The sequence below is a fragment of the Callithrix jacchus genome, chromosome 11 (genome assembly GCF_049354715.1).
Source record: "Callithrix jacchus isolate 240 chromosome 11, calJac240_pri, whole genome shotgun sequence".
In the NCBI taxonomy this organism is placed as follows: Eukaryota; Metazoa; Chordata; class Mammalia; order Primates; family Cebidae; genus Callithrix; species Callithrix jacchus.
The window spans coordinates 83,014,313-83,030,247 of NC_133512.1; the positions used below are offsets into that span (position 1 = coordinate 83,014,313).

The 15,935-nt window shown below is 40.1% G+C and overlaps 1 protein-coding gene across 4 annotated transcripts; it reads left to right on the forward strand.

Moving 5' to 3' along the window:
- Window positions 1-632: 632 nt before the first annotated feature.
- Window positions 633-10,774, forward strand: LSMEM1 (leucine rich single-pass membrane protein 1). Of its 4 annotated transcripts, none has more exons than XM_078342102.1 (4): window positions 633-972; window positions 4,475-4,624; window positions 6,321-6,449; window positions 9,183-10,774. In XM_078342102.1, exons 2-4 carry the CDS (start codon window positions 4,480-4,482, stop codon window positions 9,311-9,313), a joined length of 405 nt encoding a protein of 134 aa, XP_078198228.1. In that variant the 5' UTR covers window positions 633-972; window positions 4,475-4,479; the 3' UTR covers window positions 9,314-10,774. The 4 variants fall into 4 exon arrangements, with proteins under 4 accessions (XP_078198228.1, XP_002751739.1, XP_078198229.1 ...); XM_002751693.6 differs by having other exon boundaries at window positions 4,475-4,606; XM_078342103.1 differs by having other exon boundaries at window positions 633-670.
- Window positions 10,775-15,935: the final 5,161 nt, after the last annotated feature.

Here is a 15,935-nt window from a genome sequence, read left to right on the forward strand (position 1 = left end):
GCACTCCAGCCTGGGCGACAGAGCAAAACTCTGTCTCAAAAATAAAATTTTGTGGAACACATATTTTCTCACTTACATGAAAAATGTTTCAAAGATGAGTACTGTTCATCAAGCCATGACAATGGAAGTGAGGATAATGGATTGCACAACTGTTTGCAACCTCACTGTTAGTATCCTGCTTGGATAGTTGGTCTCATCACTGTAGCATCTTTTATGTACAGCAGAGGGCAGAAGCTCCTTGGCATGTTTGTGAGGGAACCACATAAATGGCTGATTTTCCTGAGAAAGGAGGATGTACAAACACTCACAGAATAAAGCCTTTGTAAAGGAAAGGCAGCTGATGAGATGGAGTGCTTCCATCATCGGCAGTGGGTCTGTAGTCACGAACTCTCCCACTCACAATCACTTTTTGTAGCTACTGGACACACTAGGCATCTGATCTTGTTTATGATGTCATAACCATATTCTGTCCCCGTTTATTGCAGTTCTCTGGTTAGTCTGGAGTGTTTGTAAGTTAGTCTTCATAGTGGCAGCTCCTGCCTGCTACAGGACATTTATATATGAGAGCATGAGTGCTGGAAATATGGTGTCAGCTTACACAGTTGCTTCAGCCAAATAAGGGCAGTAACTTCAGTCCAATAAAAGCCTCATCGGTTACCAACTAAATCAGGCATGGTATTTTTTTTCTTTTTAAAGCATGGTTTTAGTAATATATTTACTGAAAAACTTAGACATTATGAAAAAAGTCAGGATTTGGAATCTTACACTGCTTGGCTAAATTAACACTAAATATAGACCAACAGTTTCATGCTGGGGCTTATGGGCCTCACAGGAGCACCGTATGCTGAAGAAAGGCAAAGAAAGAACTACAGAATTTGTAGAAAAGTTCTGTTGTAGTCGCTTCTGAACAATTCGTTTTTTGTTTGTTTTGTTTTGTTTTCTGGTAACCTAGCAGTCAAAGCTCACATTTTTGTAAGTAATTTGCATGCTATTACTCTACTGAGACTGAATTATGATTCTTGAGTTGGGAAGTTTTTGTTGCATGAGCTCTGTGTTTTTCATTTTTGATAGAAATGATTTAGACTTGATTTTAAAAACTACTTCCTGAATGTGAAGAGGCATTGACTCTGAAATGAAATTAAAGAACAAATTACCATGACTCACTCAATAAAGGTGCTTATTAGCTTTGAATTAAGCCTCATTATAACAATTCCAATTTTGTGGCAAGCAATACTGGTGTGAGTTATTTCTATGGTTTGATACCAAGCACCCATGGGAAAAAAATAAAGCACAAGGCAATTTTTCATAGACAATGTATTTGTCAGAATATTTATTTGTAAATAGTCAAAGAGTTCTTAAATGACAAAAAGAACCAGCTCTTTGTTAGCAGTGATCAAAACCAGAGGAAAATGAAATTACTTACATGTTTCCACTCAAGGTATAAGAAAGGATTCTATTAAAGGGATGCTGCTTTAGCCAGTCTTGGTGAATAAGCAAATTTGCACACTGGAGTTGAAAAGGAGGGTCAAGTTGGTGTGATGAAGAATTGCTGGTAACACTGGCTTCTTCAGCCTTGCCGGTTGTTCCTAGATGCCCTCATTTTGAGATGCCAAACATAGCAACTATGGGGTGTCAAACAGCTGTGGGGCCTGGTTTTAGGGCCATGTGATCTTGTATCCATTTACTAGCAGACTCATGAGTCATTTGCAAGTCATTTGCAGGCTCTTGGAGCCCTGGAACAGCAGCCAACTGTTTTCTCTGCTACTTCTTTGTTTCTCCATTTGCATGTTGTAGTTTATTAAAAAAAAATTGGAATAGCATCTATTTACATTGTGACTTAATTCTAAAGAAGACAGTTTCTTTCAGAACACGTCATGGCTCACTAGGTTGTTGTCTTGGTTCTTTTGGAGTCATCTTTTGAGCAGATAGCAAGGCCAGTAATTTGGAGATGTTATTAGCTGTACTCTTAAAGTCAATTTTTGTGGCTGTGGTTTTCTAGCTAGGTCTCCATTTCGTAAACATTGATTAAGCCTCAGCGTGAAATTTAAGCAACAGCAGATACATTCCTGAAGGGGAAGCTAAGGCTCAAGGCTATTAAGTCAGAGATCCAAAAATGAACCATGCTTCAGTTACCATGCCTAAAATAGAAGCTGTGTGCGGACAATGGTCCTGTGATGTGACACATAAAACTTTTATTCCTGGTTAAATATTTGTGTTTGGTAAAATGTTAGTATAAACAGAAGATAAAATGTAAAACACATCTAAACGAATTGTCCTAAAATCTGTGACTATGTATTAGTCAATATTTTGGGGCCTTGGTTTTAACTGCAAAAGGTTAAGATCTGACCGACCTCTAAGGCCCTTTTACTCTATTTGCTGCAGCTTAAAATTTTTTTTTTAATTGTCATATCAAGTCATTTCCTTAAGAATGCTTTATGCAGTATATTTGGAAATCAGTAATATCCACAAAGTGCTACAGTAGTATCTTATCTGAAAACTCAGGGAATTGTGTGTTCTTGTTAATTAAACTTTCAGAATAAGTGAAACACACTTTTTTAGTTTTAACTCTAAAAAATAATTATAGTCATGAATTTTTGAGCTCTCTTTCTGAGCTAGGGATCTGGTAGCACATTTTTCACAAGTACCAGTAGTTTTAGGTATCACTGGGAAATTGCTGTTTTTTAAAAAAAATTTTAGAGTACAGTTTAAGTTGCTCAGTAAATGTCTGATACTTTTTCCACCATATCTTATTTAGATGTATACCTTTTTTTTTTCTGAATTTGGTTTCTTCCAACGCTGTATTTCTCTTCATTTTGTTTTAAAGGAAATTTTTGCAATAACAGGAAGTAAACAGTGTGCTGCCAAATACGCACAGGCACAGTATTTACTGCATTGACTTTACTAGAATCCAGATAGACATCACATGAGAATTTTTATCCTCAGTCTTATTTCTGTTCATGTACTTATGATTAACTGCCTCTAATTCTTTTGAAAATAGTAAGATTTAAATACTGAATAGACATTTCAGGTGTTCCATCTTAACATAAGTCACCAACTTCTAAACCTGGCACTGGGCGTTTGAAGAATTGGATTGGTCCCTACCCTAAGGAGTTTTCAGTCTATTGGGGGAATCAAAGGTGGAAGGAAATAAATGCAGTAAAATACTATAGGTATTCTGATAGAGGAATGTACAGAATCCAGCAAAGGCACAAAGGAAAGACAGGTTGGTTCTCTCTTCTTAGGGGAAGTGATGTTTGAGCTGAGTCTTGAGGGCGGATTAGGAAGTGGTATAGAAAAGTGGCACAAAGCAAGACTTAGGGAATGCTGAACAAAAGGCCCGATTCCAGCTGTGCTTCCAGGCAGATGTGTGATCCTAGGCATCTACCTCGCTGAGTTTCCATTTCATCATTTATGGAAAGGACGGGGCTAGACTAGAGCACATCCAACACCCTTTCTAGATTCAGAAGTCCTCTACCATGATTAGACTTGATAACAATGAAAGGAAAAGCTTTTATAGTAATTAAAATTTGTCTTTCCAGAACCTTTTCAATTAAATGGCCACAAGTTCTCTGTTGTGCTAGAGATACATCTTTTTCTAACCCACCCCCTTTTTCTAATCCTTAATTTATGGGTTAGAAAACTTCTTAATGTCTTCAGGCTTTTCAGTGTTGCTTACAGTTGTGCTATCATTAGAGAATATTGTCTTTAATATTTAATAAACCTCAAGCTTTTTATTACATAAGTGACCGCAGTCTAAGGGAAATCCAGGTGGAAGAGATCTCAGAGGTCCTGAAGTCTAGCAGATTCCTCTCGATAGCATCTAAGTTTGCTAAGATTGTTGTCTTGGGGACTCGCACTCAGCATCTAATGGCTAAGGGAAATGTGTGAAGTAGGGACTTATATGCCATATGGAGGGAGGCTACAAAAATTGCCATTTTCTATTAAAGCCTCCTGCAATTAGAGTGGTTCATGGCAATATTCTCTTCTTTCAGAATGTTTTATGGCCACTTGCCGACTAACTTAATTTTGTCTATGTATTTATACTTAGTCTTCTTGCACAAAAAATTTGAGGCATCTCACCAGAATATAAACAATGTAATAAAAGAAAAAAAATTTAAAAATCAGTTACAAAATAAAAACAGATCCAGGGAAGATAAAGGCAGAACTGAGAAATCTGAGGAGGAGAAAAGAGTGTTTGCAGATAAGCAGGGTGTACACAGATGCGTAATTCTTAAAATTGGGCCACACATTTGACTGTGAGCTTCCTGGCAAGCAAAGCAAAAAGAACAATTACAAAGTGGTCCACAAAAGGAAATATTTTCTCCTGGATAAGCAAAGTTCTCTAGACCCTTAGTTGAAACTAGTATTTGTGGGTGGTTCTTCATAGGCCTGTCTGGCTTCCTGCTGGCTGTGATTCTTGTGAAGTTGAGTTCACAAGCCCAATCTTGTTTTTAACATCAGTGTTTTCTTCCAGGGACAATGACTCAGTCTTCCCAGGACACTGGCTCTTGTGGCATTCAGGAAGATGGAAAGCTTTATGTGGTGGATTCCATAAATGACTTAAACAAACTAAACCTCTGTCCAGCTGGATCACAGCATCTGTTCCGTATGTGTGCTGGGGAAGGTGGGGCGGCCCTTCCTAGCTCCTAAGCTACCTAAAAATAGCCACTGCTTGACTGGATGTGTGGTTGTGGTGGGGGCTGAGTGGGCATTAGGAAGAGGTTGGCACTGGAAATATTATTTGTTGTTAGGCAATTTTTGGTTTTGTTTTCTGAATACTCGACAGGATTATGGGCTTTCTTGGCTCTTCCACAAGATTTGAACTCTTGGCTTCAAATATTCTGAGATGCTGTGCCGTTTCTGTCCTTGGAAAGGAGTGGAGCCTGCAGAGCTGGACTCCTGGAGGCTGGTTCATCCCTCTCCTAGTGGCCATGGCTAGGTTACCGATGGGGACCACTTCCCACAGGAGTGTTGTTTTATAGTAGATTGCTGAGAAAATGCTCAACAAATTCGCCCAGTTTTTAAAAAACCATTAAAATTCTGTTGGGCAAAAAAGTCAACTTCGTTTTCTACTTACAAGTTACAAATCATGCAAGTAGGGGTTAGGAAAAGAGGGTAGGGGAAACAAAATAAAACCTGCTAAATACTAAATGTGTATCTTGCCTCCTAAGTATTAAAAATGAGCTCTATCAGACCACTCTGAGCACCATCTTTTCTAGCTTAAACGCTTACATTCAAACACCGGCATTAATTACCCACTTGCCGTTTGTTTCATATGCACTCTAAACTGATTGTTGCACTTTTATATCTATCATTTGCTGTCTAAGTCCTTTCTAAATTCCTTCTTTTTTTTCTTCATTTTAATAAGTTCAAATTTTCATCTGTTTTTATTGCAGTCTCAACAACAGTAGAAGTTTGGGTGTCAGCCTATGCTGTTGCTTTGATTAGGAAGCAAAAGCGGCTGAAGGGTATGACATAGGATGTACTTACAAGGCATGGGACATAAACCACCCATCTGTCTGTAATCAAGTAGCACCGTGAGTGGGACCAATTCAATGCAGTATGCAAAAAGTAATCCACTGATCTCCACTACCCCAGGTTTCTGTGTTGCTTATTCAATTTAATCTGGGTGTTATTAGGCAACTAGACCTTACAAAATGGTGATTAAACGCAGACAATTCATGGTTTGAGTGAACCAAGCTATTAATTAAACCCAGCCGCATTCTCAGTTCAACTGCACATTTAAAAGAACCTTGCTTCCAGAGCATCTCCACCCAGAAGACAGCTTTAAGAAACCAAAAGATGTCAGAGCCATTTCTGTTTAAATGGATGAAGGCTTAACTGATTATTCCTATAATAAAAGAAGTTATCAGGGAGATAGTCCAGAGCATTCAATTGAATCTTCCACCCAGCATAGGTGTCGCACACCCAGCTCTGTTTTACTCCGGGGTTACTTTGGGAAAGGGAAATAAAACTTTTCTCTCTTACCCTTTAACTTCTATATTCTCTCCCCTCACCCCCCAAAATCTGTGTCCTGCTACTTCAGTGTTAAGACAGTCTTCAAAGAACTTTCCAAATAGGTCTAAGGAGATAGGTTAACCCTGCTTATTCCTTGAATACCAATAGAGAAGAAGGTAAATAATTCACAAATTTCTCTCTTCCCAAAGATATTCCTAAAACAGAAGTCACTTTCTAGGCTTGTCAGAGGAAAAGTGGGTGTATCCATTACTCATGGTCTAACAGTGGCGCACTGTTCAGTTCTGCTGACAAGTTGTGTGCTGAGGAGTTTTTGTCCTTGTTTTTTGTTTCTTTCGTATTAGCTCTAGAGGATAAAATCCCTGTCTTTGGCACAAACTCAGGAAATGGAAGCCGGAGTCTGTTTTTTGTGGGACTGCTGATTGTGCTGATTGTCAGCCTGGCACTGGTTTTTTTCGTGATATTTCTAATAAGTAAGTACCACCACAGGGTTTTAATGTATTATTATTATTACTCGTATGCATTTATTCACAGCTGGTTGTTTAACTTTGCCCCTGGAAAGTTTGCACCCTCTAGTCTTTCTGGTGATCAATGCCTACACTGAAAGAGGAAGAAGGAATGCCTCCCTGGCTGAGGATAGGGTCCCTTGGGTACAAACTCACTGCAGAAGCCCACAGTGCCAGAAGTCCATGAATACATATGTTAAATATTTCTATAGCACTTTAATTTCTCACTTGGAGCCTCTAGCTGCCCAATGGAAGGCAACTTATTCTAGTTTATTCTAGGTTTTCTTTATCCAATGCCCAGATTTCTCCATTAAATTCAGATCTATAACACATAGCCACATTGAGGTTTCGAACTGAACTCACTCCCAGGTTTTCTCACTTGCCTATCATCCCTCACATCAATTAGAAGCACTTGTGGGCTTGTGCAAGGCCCCAGAGACAGTGTTGGAGATGTAGAAAGGTGGCTTGCTTCCAATTTGATCCTGTCCGGGCAACCTGCTCCTAATATAACCTGCTCTGTCTGCTCCTGGCCTGGGCCATGCATGTCGTGACATGAGTGGCGACTCAGGCTTCCCCACCACAGCTTCTCAGTCAAGAGATCCTTCGAGCCTCCAGTGCCTTGGATGTGGGAAGGGTGCTGTCCACCTGTGGTGCTGTCCCCATTTCCCCTCCCCCCTCCCCCTGCCCCGTTCGAGCCCACCAGTTTCCCCTCTCATCTGGAATTATTTTGATTCTCTTCCAGATGATTTAAGAGCAGAAGGAGCCTAAGGGAGGGTGTCATTTTTGACAACTTTTTGCCTGGGTGCACTGCACTGTCATTTCTTTCACCCTTGAGTGCTTTGTAGCCTTTGGAAGGTCTCTAATTTCATTCAGGATTAGAGGAGTCAGAGGTGATGATGACTCTGAGAGGAGACAGGTGGGCAGAGTGCACGACCCTTTCACTGCTTCTAATCCTGTTTCCTTCCCCAAGGACTCCTCCCTCCTTGCAGCTTGAAGGTCTTTAGCCTCTGGAGAAAAGGGTTGGGACTGGGAGGGAGGAGTGGGTTTAATTGCTTCTCTTGCACCTGGCTGATGCCCTGCTGCATTTAGAAGCTAACATGTGAACTGTTTTTACAATAGTTGCAAACTTGCATCTATTATCAATTAGGTGAGGCTTGGCTTACCTAATTGAGCCAGCAATAACAGAAAGAGCACATGGGCTAGTATTCTGAACCGTTAAGTTATTCCATCATAAATTAATGCTTGGCATGTCATTCTGCCACACCTGCCTGGGGGTAATGACGGAGTTAGACTATTAGGAAACATTAGGTATGTCTACAGACATGTAAACCACGATCCCCTGACTAAATTCTCTTTTCTGTGAGATGATAAATGGCAAGATTGAGGGAAATAATACCAAATGCTAGATACTGAGTCGTAACTCTGTCCCAGACACTGTGCTAAGCCCTTGATGCCTCTTTGCTCACAATCTCATAACAACTCTGTAGTGTGTAGTCCATTATTATTGTTGTTATTATTATTTAAGATGGAATCTCGCTCTATTGCCCAGGCTGGAGTGCAGTGGCCCAAACTCGGCTCACTGCAACCACCACCTCTTGGTGATTCTCCTGCCTCAGCCTCCCAAGTATCTGGGACTACAGGTGTGCACGACCATGCCCAACTAATTTTTGTATTTTTAGTAGAGACAGGGTTTCACTATGTTGGCTAGGCTGGTCTTGAACTTCTGACTTCAGGTGATCTGCCCATTTTGGCCTCCCAAAGTGCTGGGATTACAGGCATGAGCCTCCGTGCCCAGCCAAATCCATTATTATTTTGGTTTTACCAATGGTGAAACTGAGGCTTACAGAGCTCTATTAATGTGCCCAAGGTCATGTTGTTAATAAGTACCAAATTGGGGCTCAAGGACACTCCACTTGACGTCAAAGACTTTATCAACATCATTATATTCCATTTGTATAAATAGGATTTGTTTTATATTTGCCTTGAGTGTTTTTTATTGAGGACAAAGTCATATTAAGTGAGAAAAGAAAGATGAGGTGAATAAAGAAGTGTTTTTATTGGGCAATTACTTTGTGTCAGATACATCAAGTTTATCATCTTAAATCCTTCCTCTAGCCATCTTAGAAAATTTAACTCTGATAAGCAAACCTCAGAAGTGTTCCATTCCGTATCTTACTGCCAAAGGTCCTGTGTATTTGGAAAATACTGTTCTTCCATTCTCATGTGTGGTCTGAGGGGGAATATTACACATTCATTTTGGACTGGTAATTCAGAACCAGCAGACTTATGTCAAAATAGGCTAGAACCCAAAGAATGTAATTCCTCAAATGAGGAACAAAAACCTTTTTCTGAGAACGGATCTCAAAATAAAGCAACATAGCAATCACATCTGGGAGGATAATCAAACATGCTGACAGTTTCCTTTGGTTGCTCACAGTGAGGTCTTTTTAGTTATAATTGGTGTGAAGTTGCCAAAGGTAGTCTAGGCTGGCACCAAGAGGTTGTAAAAACAATTCACTGGATAGGCAACTGCAGTATTCACCAGTTTCTCTCCTGGGCTCCTGGGATGCATGGATATGGGAACAGGGGTTTTGCCAAGAGTATCTCTCAGCATTAGCTGAGCACCAACACCCGGCTCTGATGAATTTCAGTGGCTCACACTGGAAACCAATGTAACACAGTCTGTTTTCTATTTTGAAGTTCAAACTGGAAACAAGATGGATGATGTGTCCAGAAGACTAACAGCTGAAGGAAAAGACATAGATGATCTTAAGAGAATCAACAACATGATTGTAAAGCGACTCAACCAGCTGGACCCTGAACAGAACTAAAGAAATGATTTTCTGAGAGCAGCTGCTAACACCTTGAGCTTCTTACTTTCCTGGGAGTGTACAGGGTTAGGAACTGAGAAAGTGCACTTCTTCAGGAAACAGATAATCTGGTCAGGGAACCCAGCTCTGGGGCCCTCTTTCTGCAGCAGGGTGGGAGCAACTCCAAAGCAGGTGGATGTGGGAATAGCAACTAGAAAGGGGCGAACTTGTCTCAGCCCCATTTCATGGTAGGGCACTTCAACTTGAATTGGGTTTTTGGTGGGTGCCTAGTAGGGAGGAGAACCAACAGAAAGCAAGAGAACTTGACTATGTACGTACAACTTCTTACAGAAGGAGCTTTGCTACCAGAACAAATTCACTTTGTCGATGAGGTTCATGACACCTCATGCACCTTTACCGATGCCTGGGAGAGCCTGAGAAATTCATTGAGTTCTAGATGTTGAAGGGAACCAGGTGATTACTCTTTTCAATAAAAGGGATTCTGCTCAGGTGATTAGACTTTGACTCTATTTTCCCAGGGACAGCAATGGGTGGGCCTCAAAGCTAGTTGCTGTCTAGTGTTTGCTGGTGAAAACATGAGCAGTAGTTATGTGGGGTTGGGGTCAAAAGGGAAAGCCTAATTAATTTAATGTTTATTAAGCTCCTACTCTGTGCAAATTACTCTAGAGGAGCTTACTGAGTGTGCAGGATAAAGAAAGGAGATGGATAGTTACATATAATTATATAAGCTTTGTTTACCTTGTTTCTCATGAAAAAACCCCTTTGGTACCCTGCTGATTGATTTGGAAGAAATCTGATAGATTTGTGGCCTTTGCTAAACCACACTAGGAAATTATGTAGTTAGAATATTTGGAACCTGTATTAATTTCACGAATGAAAGTAAGGCACACAGCATATGACATAGATGCAGTGTGAAATAAATGAGTTTGAAAAGCATATGAGTCTTAGAAAATATTTTATGTAATATAAATATATTCTACCAGTCAATTGAAGAATGTACTGTGGTTCTATCATTTTGGCTTGATCAAAAACATTTGGGTTTACTAGGATATTAAACATTCCTAACAGTAAATAGTTAATGAAATAAACAATACATTTTGCTTATCCATTTTTGCACTCAAAAACTATTTGTACTGAAACTCTTTTTTTTAAAAATTGATACATATCGTGCAGAACATTGTTAAAATCTGAAATTTGCAATTACTGGAAAATCATTTTTGACCTGTTGGTAGGGTATGGCAAAAATCATTTGTCGTCATGATTTGTTGTAAGGTTGTTTCAGAAACTGATGATCTGATGTAACAGCTCTTTTAAAAAAACCACCCGTTTCTTTCCTTTCTGTTGGCTCTTATTATACTTCCCTCTCTTTTCTGTCTAAACAATGGATACATTTCATCCTCAGTGATAAATAATCTTTATTCCAAGAAATGTATGGTTTTGACAACATAAAATAGTGTCTGATAAGTCATTTTGTTCATCTTTTTGGATCCAATGTTTTTGATCTGTACTGTCCTGCCTGTATTGCACAGACAAAGGTATGGTGATGCCTCTGATCCTCACAGCCTGGGAAACTTCAGTCCCACAACTCCCAGTATTAGATACTGGATTCACAAGCTAACATCTTCCATTGAACGTGTTTAAAAAGTATTGGCTGGCTACAGATAATGCAATGGTAGTCAAATACAGTGGTTAAGAACATGGGCTCGGGGACCAACATCCTGGTGTGGATTCTGGTGCCACCACATACTATGAAATTGGAGGAATTTAACCTCTTTAATTTTCTGTTTTCAGTAAAATTGAATAATTAGAAAGTCTATTTCATAGTATTGCTATAAGGCTTAAAAACATTATAAATATAAAGGACTTAAAAGGGTATCAAAACCCAAGTACTCAATAAATGTTAATTATTATAATAATCATTATTATTATTAAAAGTAGTGGGTGTGGCATAGTAGAAATACTCAGCTACATTTAAACCTCTATTGGTGGGGCTAAGGGCCAAACATTTTTTCTGTGGCACAGTTTAAGCTGATAACCACACTGATCTCTTCTGACCAAGGTTGAGGGGGTGAGAGTCTTTTAGCAAAATAACTTGTTAAGTTACCGTATAAGAGGCTATCAGATAAGCAGGAGGGTTTTTTGTTTTCCAAGTGATCTAGTCTGAAGAACATAAGGATCCACATTCACTTACCTGCAATGGAGCCAGGAACCTGTCTGCCCTGGGCTAAGGGCTTGACCCACAGGGTGCACTGGGAGGAGGGAGTGGGACACTAATGGTAAGGCCCAGGAGGAGCAAAAGGAATAGAAGGGACAGCCAAACCAAGACACGTATTGATAGGAAAAGAAAAGACAGTTTTGCACCATTCTTTGGACTTTGGTGGTGTTCACAAGAGTCTGAGAGAGAGATGATTGTTCTAGTAACAGACTTTATCTGCATGCCCTTCCTGATATTGCCAGCCATTATGAGAGGATCACATAGAGGATCTCATAGACCATTATGAGAGGAGTCTTCTGACTCCAGGTCCAATGCCATGTACTTAGTATTCTGCCATGAGGACCCTGGAAGAACTTTCCTGTAGTCCCACAAATTGTTCTGTCTTGGTAACCACCTCTAGGCGGGCCTGGAACCAGCCTTGCATAACATGCACTGCTGTGATACCTGGAGGCTGTTGGGGTTTGGGGCTACCTCGAACTAGGAGGGCCTGGCTTCTAGTAAGGCCACTGAGCTGCAACTTAAGGGTACAGGGTACTTATCACTCAGGAATAGACCAGGGTCATCTGGCCAGGACTCTGTCAATGAGCACCAATCTCCAAACCAAGAACAAAGCAACAAGGAGATATGAAAATAACACAAAACAACTGATTTGTTCTTGGTAACAATAGCCTGGGGAAAAGGGAAGAATCTCAGTGTGCATGCCATTTGGACTAACTGAGGTATCTTGGAATATATTTTGCAAACCATCATGTTATAACCAATTTTTATTGCTTAGAAAGAAAACTGTAATGGAAACAAGTTCTCCTTGAGTCAGGGCATAAAAATAATTTTATTCCAGCTTAACATAATGACCCTATTTATATTCAGGAGAGAAGGATAAGCAAAAGAGATCGATCATCAGAAAAGACTGGTAATCTATCACCTCTGTGAATGAGTTTGCCCCGAAGAAGCTGTGAAAAGGAGAGAGAGCCCTAGAACTCTGAACTATTGTTCCACAGAGCCAGGAAGTATATTTTTTTTAAGGAAAAATAAAAATGGTCTTATTAGAATCTGTGCTGCCACTTATCTGGTGAAGATGAATACTTCTCAGTACATGTTTGTTTACATAGGTAAAACATTACTGAAATATAATTCTACTTTTTATGAGGATGAAAATGATTTTTTTAAAAAGCAGTGAGAAAAAAACGCAGAACAAAATTCCATTTAATAAATAGGTACTAGGCATATACACTTTGCTCAGCAGTTGGGACCATTGTGTGCTGCCCTGTGCTGGACACTGTGAAGGGTCTCAGAGGCGCCGAAGGCATGGTCCCTTCAAAGAGGCTTATGATCTGGTCATGCAAATAAGCCATGTACAGGCAATCAGCAATGATCTGTAATCATGAATAAGAAATAGCGATTCCTCAGTGTGCCCATCCTAGCATCCCTTAAGAGGCTAGAAAAACCCTGATTCTTGGACTGTGGCCTCGGCTATTCTGACTTAGCAGGCGTGGGGTGGGACTAGAAATTCCTGTTATGAAATGCTGCTGTGATGATTCTGGTGCTCAGTTGGGTGGCTGGACAAATAACGGATTTGGAGTAAACTTGGATTCTGATTCTGGTTCTATGCACGAATAACAGTGTGGCTTTGATCATGCTGCTTAATTCCCCTGACTTTCAGCATTTTCTTCTGTATCATGGGAGGGTGTTGCTGCTGGTGAGAATAGGGGAATTGACAAAAAGCCCTTCAGTCTCTGTGTTGTTTATAAGTCACTAAAAAATTAAATGAACTTAAATTGTATATTAAAGAGTGAGGCCATTCTGTAGATATTATTTTGAATGTTTAGGCATCATTAGTAATCTCTTGTCCAAGAACCCCCAAATGTGTTCAGAAGTACATACCTGTGTCACTTCCTCCCTCACCCATTTTTATTTTCTCTTTATTTCCATCCCATTCCTGTACCTCTGGTCCCACATGTCTTGACCTCCTCAACTGCATGGAGCTTAGGATCCAGTTTATGGAGCTATTGAGGGCTATTTTGATACCAGGTATGAGCAAGCACCTGGGAACCCTGAAGGGTGAGAAACCTGAGGAGAGCCCAGACAAGGGGCTTGCTCCACGTACTGCCTCAAGAGAGCCTGAGAAGATCTTGTTGAGAAAAGCAGTGCTGCTCGGGGCTTTGCCTAAGGGAGTGGCTACACATTATACTCACCCCCACTTGATCCTACACACATCAATTACATCAGTCCTGTCATTCTGAGTGGGAGTTTCTGTCTGGAGTCTTCTTCTGAGGACATTTTCTAGACCTGTGATAGGAGAAGATGGACATTCCTGTGATAGGAGAAGACGGTCAGATGTTCTTTATTTGATCTAACTGTATTCATGACTTAGAAACTACTCTTCAGATTTAGTGGGATAAAAATGTAATCAACCATTATTAAAATATTCAATAGTCAGTCGAAATCAATGACAGTCATGCACCATGAACTGAGACAGGTGATTGATTTATTCCTCAGGAGCTGAGGAGCAAAACCAAGTGTTCAAGTGAGCAGAGATAGGCTGTTATGTAGCACAGCGCAACTCCTAAAACGGAGAAGAATAAAATGTGTTTCAAATTTAGCTGAGTTTTCTGTCTTTGCAAAAGAGTCAATTTGGAGAAAACTTGTGTTATCCTTGAATTTCCCTCACCACTTAAGGAAAATCAAAAAATGTCACATAATTGGTCAGAAAGAAATTCAAGGAAACATTTACCTCTGTTTAATTTCTTCTTTTACCCTTTTTTCCCCTTCAAGATTGGTATTGCCAATAACATAGCTGGGAATTCTTCTGTAGACATTTTCTTTTTGGCCAGCAATGTGGGGAGTAGGATGTGAAGGCAGATAAGAACAGAGAAAGCCGACATGGCATGAAATATAGAGCCCACCTGCAAGGTGGCAGTGTTTGAAGTTTTCTCAGATGGAGGCAGGCATAAGATAGTTCATGTCTTTCCAAATAGATAAAGAAAGAATGATCTGTGACAAATGCAGACCTGAATTTAGAGAGTCGTGATCTTAATTCTTCTTCATTTCTTGGCCTCATCTGTTCCCTTTTAAATTTTGAAACTTGATTTGTTTTTCATGCATGGCTCCCCAAAGAAATGAGTTGTAACAAGCTTATTTCATTAGGAACATTCTTGCTGAATGCGTAGTGCCGCTGCCACAGAGCATTTATTGTTTAATGAAGAAATGGAGCAGACCAACAATTGAAAACCAGTTAATAATTCAATTATGGCTTCTCCAATGCTAAAAATGTCTAATTTGTCATTCCAAAAAATGATTTTCAACATTGCCAGAATCAGACTAAATTAGAATTCTGCTCTGTGTCCCCTTCCCAAACCTAGCAAATTTCTTTAATATTCATAAGTCAGGGTCAACTTCTGAATTACTGTAAACTTATGTAGAGGCTCAAAAACAGTTTTTTTTATAGACTTGGAAAAACACTGATGAAAAAGACATGAAGCAGCCTTTGACATTGAATCTGGAACATTTTAAAAAAAACCTTTGGTAGAGATGTTAGAAAACCCAGGTTCTTTCCATATTACTTGGTAGAGTCACAAAAGAAATCTTTTAAAATTATTTTCCCACCAACTCGATACAACTCACTCTTCTTTTGAGCCTAGAACTTCATTTGACCCTCTTAGATTTTGCCTTGTGATTGTGCATTTGTGTTGTACCCTTTGTTTGACTCTCGTCTGGGCATCCCCAGCGTATTAGTATATTGCTCAATAACGTGAATTTGTTTAATTGAATCAAGCTAGAAAGAGTTTCCAGGCTGCCTGCATTGCCTCTGATTTGCAATTCGAGCAAAGTGGTGTTCACTCATAGGAGAGGAGGGACACCTGGTGGCAGTTGGGTACTTCAAGCAAAGGAGCTCCCTTTGAAAGAAGGCAAATGAGAAGATAGAGTCTATGTGGGATACTGAAGGGAGAGCAAATGGTGGCATCAGACAAAGGACAACTGGGAGCTGCAACTGGGGAAACATGGCCCCAAGCAGGCTAAGAAGGCCTCAGAGACGGTGGTGAAGACTGTGGACTTTGGAATTGAAGGACCTGCCTTTGAATCTGGCTCTGTTGCTCACAAGTTGCGTGACCTTGGCCAAGTTATTTACCTTTCCTGGGCCTTGGTCAGCTTATCAATAAAATGGGAATAATATTTTTCTTACAGTGTTCCTGTGAAGATTGAACAAAATGATGCCTAGCACTTGATAAGCACTGGATTTATGACAGTGGGTAATCTTTTTATTTGCAGAAAGAAGGGGGAGAGCAGGGTCTGAGGCCCAGGAGAGATATTCTGCTGGCTCTAGCAAGGGGCTGATGTTTCTTTTGGATTTGAGGAATTTCCTCAGAAGGGAGCTCTCCGATCCCACTTTTAGGAAGGTCTGCACAAGGT

Coding starts and splice junctions, on each gene's coding strand:
- LSMEM1 (XM_078342102.1), top strand. CDS start 4,480: ATGACTCAGTCTTCCCAGGACACTGGCTCTTGTGGCATTCAGGAAGAT. Junction 4,625..6,320: donor CCGTATGTGTGCTGGGGAAG/GTGGGGCGGCCC, acceptor CTTTCGTATTAG/CTCTAGAGGATAAAATCCCT. Junction 6,450..9,182: donor TTTCGTGATATTTCTAATAA/GTAAGTACCACC, acceptor TCTATTTTGAAG/TTCAAACTGGAAACAAGATG.